This window comes from Polistes fuscatus, unplaced genomic scaffold, assembly GCF_010416935.1.
Source record: "Polistes fuscatus isolate 324 unplaced genomic scaffold, CU_Pfus_HIC Scaffold3, whole genome shotgun sequence".
Classification (NCBI taxonomy): Eukaryota; Metazoa; Arthropoda; class Insecta; order Hymenoptera; family Vespidae; genus Polistes; species Polistes fuscatus.
Window position 1 is genome coordinate 9,879,951 of NW_025113107.1, and position 7,193 is coordinate 9,887,143.

The following is a 7,193-nucleotide window of genomic DNA, read 5'->3' on the forward strand; positions in this document are numbered from 1 at the left end:
ACATGAAGAGAGATTACGAGGTTCGTTAGCCTTTCCGTGCAAACAATACGTCAGATTACGCCGCAATAATATCATAGAGAGAGACTAACATAGAACTCTCTCTCTCTCTATTTCTCCCTGTTTTCTCTGATATAGATCGGAGAAAATAAAGAGGAAGAAGAGGAGGAAGAGGAAGAGGAGGAGGAAGAGGAGGAGGAGGAGAAGAAGGAGGTGGAGGAGGAGGTGGAGGAGTAGGAGGAGGAGGAATGATTAAGAACGATGACAAATAACTACTCGGTAAATATTGCTTAAGATTTGTATCGACAAAAAAGGTCTCTCTTTCTCTCGTTGAATTCAAACAAAAGCATGTATGTAAGAGTTGTGCGCCGGTAGAGTAGAATTTCCTTTGGAAGGTTTTCTTATCTCATTAAAATGCAAAAAATAAGCCCCCGTCGTAGGAGTTCATAGACAATTCTTGGCTATCGGGGATCGTTTGGTTAGATCTCTTGGCGGAGACACACCGTGACAAATACTTATTCGCGGTTACTTTTTCATCTTGTTTTCTATGCCTTCTCGCTAAAGTAAAAGAGAAACAGAGAGAGAGAATTAAACGAGGGAACCCGTTGGACGAGGAAAGTCGATCGTACTTGTAACTCTTATACGGTTTTGTGTCAGGAGCGCGCTTTCGCGAGTTGCTTGCTCGTTACTCGGTCATTTTGACAGACGGTGGCGGTAGCGGGAATAGTGACAGCAAGTAGCAACAGCAAGCGGCTGCTATTCCAACGACAAAACTCGTTCCATTTGACGGAATCGGGGCCGAGAATGAGCGGTTGAACGAGCGAATAAGCAATGCTCCGTTTTGTGTCGGCGTGTCCGAGTAATTGCTCGAATCACGGTAAACTAGAGATAAGATCGATCTTACTGGCAACACACACACAACTTAAGAAAGTATTTATGTACGTCAGTATATGTATAGGTATAACTAACTGGTGGTGGTGTTCATCAGATTGAAATAAAAATATAATCGTAGTTATTGGATTTTTGTTCTCTTCTTTCTTTATTTCTTTTTTTCTTTTCAAGCATCTTATCATATCTGTATTCCTTCCTTTTATTTTTTCTTTCTTTTTATTTACACAGAGAAACAACGTAGGTATATTTCGAAAACGAGAATACTTATATTACATATACCTATTTTGTTCGTTATCTGGAACGTTATCGCGAATGATAACGGTTCTTTTCTTCTTGCTCGGAGGTGTAAGAATACTTTTGATAACGATTACAGTTTTCTAAGGACTCGATCAAGCACACGAGGAACTAACTAAACCATTTATTCGAATACTTATATTGTAAAGTATTTTTTTATGATAAGTAGGGCTCGTCGGCAGGTGCGATGATACTCGGTGACATGTTGTAAACGAGATATACACAGAAATCAACTTTATTACACGCACCTTAGGATCCAATAAACACAACGGAATTTCGTTTCCTTCCTCGTTCTTAACGTTACACGTTGCACGATGATTTAAAGCCGTTGGGAGTAATTAAAAAAACAAAAAAACACTTTTATGCGTCATAAATATGATCTTGATCGTTGGATGTGCTAAAGAAAAGTAAAGAGTGTTCGTTAAGAGATACGATTTGTACGATTTATCGTTAAAAAGAAATATATATAATGAAAAATATTTTTATTTAATTGTAAGTATACAAGTGAAATCAAAGTTATATCATTTTTCCTTGATTTTGATTTAGATTTATCGATAAGCTTGTCGATCGATTAATCTTCGAAGAAAACGAACAGATCTTATAACTAACGTGACGATGTTCCGATTGGATGGTCTCTTTTACCGAGGTTAAAATACCGCGAGATTCTTTGACTTGAGGAATTCGAAACGGCGTATAAAAAAAAACAAGCCGTTACTTTTGGAGGATCCTCGCGATTCATTCCCAGGTCATGCTCGAATGGCACTTGCCAATTTCATTTCGTTTCACTGGAACTCCAGTAAGAGTCGTCTGACCACCATATTCCGACTTCTGAATCGATTCAGCCGAGATGAATTTTCCAGCAGGAAAGAAGAACCATTTCAAATCATTCCGTTGAACTTTTTTTTCTCGCTCAAGTTCCAGAACGATCGGTGGTTGTTTCGATCGATTTTACGCGTCATAGTTTGAAAGTTTCTCTCTTTGGAGAGAGAGAGAGAGAGAGAGAGAGAGAAAAGAAGAGTTTTCGATTGCAAAATGTTCACAACCCTTCACAATCGGAAAGCGTACAAATTGGTATTCAGTTGAACGGGAAGAAAGAAAGAAAGGGCGGCTATCCACTAGCCAGCAGCAGCAGCAGCAGCAGCAGCAGCTTGCGATATTCGCTTGAAGCCCTCCTCCCTTGCACATTTAAAACCTCGTCTCGTAACACGATCGGTACAAGCGCGTAGATATGTTGTTCCAGGACTAACAACGTGTTTGTGGAAGGTATAATTGATGCGGGTCCCGTATCGCGTTTGCCCTTAAGAGAGAGTTTGGAACCGGGTGGAGAAAATATAGGTTGTCTTCGTAGCTCGGCCTTTGGAGTCTGCGGTCGCCCGCGGTGCTACACGCTGGATGATATATTCTCAGCAACTGCAGCTGTGTGTTAGCTTGTTGTTGTTGTTGTTGTTGTTGTTCTTGTACGTTAAAGAAAGCCCCAGAGAAAGAAAAAATTTACGAAGAGAGAAGATAGCAAACTATTTTCTTACTTATGTGAGCAAAACGTCAGGACTTTCGTTCGAGAGAGTATCTTTCTTTCCCCTTCCTCACTCTTACGAGCTTCTCTTATCGAACGGTTTCTTACAAAAGATCTTATCAACAAATATAGAAGAACAACCGCCACGCTATCGAGGATCACAGTTTCTTCTTCATTTTCTGTTTTCTTTTTCTTTTTTCGTCCAGTGAATTTTTTCAGTCAACCAAGAGGAAAATAAAATTCTTACGCTCGAGTAAACTCTTTACCGGGGCGTCATAAAATGGAAATCACTTGTAACGCTATCGCGTCACGAACAACCACATTCGGATTATAGTCTTTTGGCATTAAGGAAAACGCGCGTGAAGAAACGAGCTCTCTTTCTTCCTCTCTCTCTCTCTCTCTTTCTCTCTATTTTTTTCTCTTTCTTTATCTATCTCTCTCAGTACGTTGTAATTTCACGGAAGGAACGGAATCGCTGAGCCGATAAGCCGTTCGTTCGTTCGTTCGTTCGTTCTTTCGTTCTTTCGTTCTTTCGTTCTTTCGTTCTTCCTAACGTACCTAATTCAATGTTCCACGCATTGTCGTTAAGCTCCGCGATTGTGCGTAGAGTGACTGTTTTTAAATTTAAGCGACTATAATAAAACAGTATTACGAGAACGTTTAGATATTTTTTATGAAATTTTCTACGTACTTTACCAACAACTATTACTTCGGTCAATTAACGGTAATAGAAAGACAAATGACTAAATTCGAAAGGACAACAAAAAATATTCCACAAAATAAACCATAAATTTCGATTGCTATGATAGGTCGAAATTAACGAGAACGGTCAACTCTTCTTCTTATTATTATTTCATTTTCCTTATCCTAATCTCTAATATAAAACAAACACGAGATACAAGGAAAAAGTGGTGGACGAAGAAGAAGAAGAAGGAAAGTATAAAAGATGAGAAAGAGGAGAAGGAGGAAGAGGAGGAGGAGAAGGAACAAGAGGAAGACCGGTCTGGTGCGTTGCGTGCACGAGTCGCATTACGCCGTTGAATATTTCATTCATAAGCGAGCCAAGCTATCTTCGTATTCCACGAAGGAACACACGGCTGATCGTAGCTAGCCATATCCATGCGCATATACACGTGCACGTGTACTCGCGTAAGTTTATTCCTTCGTATCTCTAACTATGTATGTAGTATGTATGCAAGTACATGCTACATATGTGGAGACTAGCTCGAGGCCGTTGCCGTTGCAATTACGTCGACGTCGGCCCCCGTAGCCGTGAATGAAACGCCTGGCTTGTCCTTACCCCCTTCTTCGACCTTCCGCATCTTCTCTCTCTCTCTCTCTCTCTCTCTTTCTTTCTTTCCTTCTCTTCATCTTTCTCTGTGTCTTCTCTATCTATTCATCCTTATCCAGCCAGGCACAAAGTTGTTTTTGCATGCCAGAGAAATAATGGGCCGTTGCGCTGCTTTACATCGACGTCGATGATGCACCTTGCCACGAAGAAGAAGAAGAAGAAGACACTCCGAGACGAATTCTTCCCCCTTTTGCGGAATTCCGCTTGCTGGCTGCCGTGAAACGCTTCAACCTACCTCTTCTTCTCTTTTTCTCTCTTTCTCTTTCATTTTTTTCTTTCTCTTAATGTCTCGTTACTACAGTATACGAAGTGTAATCTTATTATAATGTAATTACAATGGTATTAGGTATGAATCTGTCTTGTAGATATAGCTTCACGCGTGATAATTAAAAAAAAAAGCAAAAGAAAGATTCATAAACAAATCCGATGCGTCGTTTTTTTCCTCCTTCTATATTATGTAATCGAACAATTTGATAAATTCAAACGTAATGACGTTAATAATCGTTTATTTGTTATATGCATATATGTATGTATATATGATTATCTAACGTTTAGAATAAATAAAAAAAATTCATTTAAAGAGAGAATGAGATTTGATTTGATTTAACATTCTATTAGATTAAACGATTAAATTTGCGATTATTGTATCTAAACGAAATGAACGTATCGTCTATATTCCATTTAACCTCGTCGAATGAAACATGAAAAATTGCAATTGAATTGGAAAACGTTCGAATTCTAATATATCATTTTGTCATTGATTTTCAGAATTTCCGGGAGCACCGTATAGACGGAGCGGCGTTACCGCTACTGTCGGAGGAACACTTAAGAGGAACGATAGGTATGAAACTGGGGCCAACCTTGAAGCTTCGAGCAATGCTTGGACGGAAGCTTGGGGCGTGTACCGTCTGTCTTCATTGTGCACATTGCCATAAGACACCGCTACCAATGCTAAGCACGGCAGCTGCGGCTGCTGTCGTAGTTCAGCAACAGCAACAACCGTCGCAACAACAGCAACAACAGTCTCAGCAGCAGCAACAGCAACACCAACAACAGCAACAACAGTCTCAGCAGCAGCAACAACAACAACAACAACAGCAGCAACAACAATTGCAACAGGCACAAGGTAGACGTCCGAGTAGTACGGGTAACTGACAAATACTGGCGGGGGCTCCCTCTTTTGGCCTTGACGGAGCGCCTGCCATTACGATTGACTCTACAGATCCAAACAGAGCCTTGAGGATAGAAAGGCGTATTCCACGGCCTATACGTAAACCCGAGGTTGTCTTCAAAAAACCGATCAAACAGTGACACCTGGAGAAACTTTACTTTCGAATTTTTAACGGACAAACATTTTTCATTAGAATCACCATAATCGTGAATGATGATATATATATATATATATTTTTCGTAGTTAAAATGCGAAGTGTCGAAGTTAAGTTTGTCGTCCAATAAGTTGGTTCATTAAAGCCTGCATATTTAGCTCGTTATAGTTGGACAAACTTTTTGTGTGAGTATCATCCTTGTTCGAATTTTCGATAAAACTTTTTTTTTCATTCTCTTTTACAAGGGAGGATATATATATATAATTATTTGAATTTTCTGTGACAAGTGTGTTAGATATATGGATATTGAAACGTATTCATCAACCACAATTACGAATAAACGAGAGAACAGAGACTTTAGTCGATGTTGATAACTTGTACCTAGTATAAGAGTACCTAGAATACTGCTCAGAGATATTTTCGAGCATAAGCATGGAACAAATGTCACTTTTTTTTTCTCTAAATAACTATTTAGAAAATCTAATAACAGTCGTGGAACAGATATATATATATATACATATAGATATATATATTTTTATGCGTGAGAGAAAATAAGAAGAAAGTGTAACACAAAATATAACAGATCAGGATTAAATCTTGAACGCTTAATATTATAATAAAAACATGTATAGAAATATTATATAGGACGTATTAATTATGAGATAATCGAAGATTTTTTTAAAATGAAAAACACGTGCCTACGCTCGAAATGTCTTCCAGAAAGAAGTGTCGTTTACATTTACTATCATTTTGTTATCGCGTTATACATTTAACAATTCGATAGGTTTGCAAGAAACCTTGATTAAATAAATATTATAGTTATATTATACGAGAAGTGCGTACACCTGTGCTAAGAATTAATCGTGAATTTGTATTAAGTAGACATATACCTAATACACGCGTGAAAAGAAAAAATAAAATATAAAAGAAATCTGATGTAACTATTATTCGAGAATCATGTGCAATAAAATGATACGCGAGTTTCGCCGACTATAAAATACGTACTTTTTTAAACAAACGAATAATCTTATATTATATTATTGTAGAAATGAATTATGAAAGATTATATTAGCATCGATAATTGTTCCGTTCGTATCATATGTTCATATATTTACATGTATACATTGTAACGACGTTTTTATATCGACGATTCTAACGATAAAAATACTAAATTTTATATTTTTGCTAATGTTCTATTGCAGGTAAAAAAAAAAACGGAAAAAAAAGAAGAAAAAAAGAATTGGGTGGGGGTGAGAATAGAAGAAGATAGAGAAAAGAGAGAGGGAGATAAATACAAGGAATGTTAATAATGATGAATATGAATGAATAATATTAATAAAAATATGCGTATAAAGTACGATCGGCGGAACCGTATAGAAAATTGTACATTTTCTTTTTTTTTCTTTTTCGACGTTCGTTACGAGCGTTTATTTATTTAGAGATTAATCGTTGCCTTATCGTATTCATTGTAATAATAATGATAATAATAATAATAACAATAACAATAACAATAATAATAATAATAATAATAATAATAATAATAATAATAATAATAATAATAATAACAATAATAATAATAATTAGAAATCGAACGACTGTAGGTATATATATAATATAATAGATATGTTGTGTACATCGATGAAAGAATAATAACGACGAACATGATGGGATTCGTCGTATGAAGAAAATAGAAATTACGACGATTGGTTGGTACGACGAGCAGTATTTTTAGATTTACACTAGCCTAAATTTACTGCTAGTTATACGTGTAATAAATATATATGTATATGCACGAGTACTCGAGAGCAATTCAAGATTTGTG

General features: G+C 36.9%; 1 protein-coding gene across 1 annotated transcript in view; it reads left to right on the plus strand.

The window, feature by feature from the left end:
- LOC122519110 overlaps nucleotides 1–6,369 on the plus strand; it is an 89,831-nt gene extending 83,462 nt beyond the window's left edge. The window contains exon 7 of the mRNA XM_043638357.1: nucleotides 4,815–6,369. Within this exon, the coding sequence (XP_043494292.1) occupies nucleotides 4,815–5,201 (387 nt within the window). The 3' untranslated portion in view covers nucleotides 5,202–6,369. The remainder of the gene's footprint in view (nucleotides 1–4,814) is intronic.
- The last annotated feature ends 824 nt before the right edge of the window (nucleotides 6,370–7,193 follow it).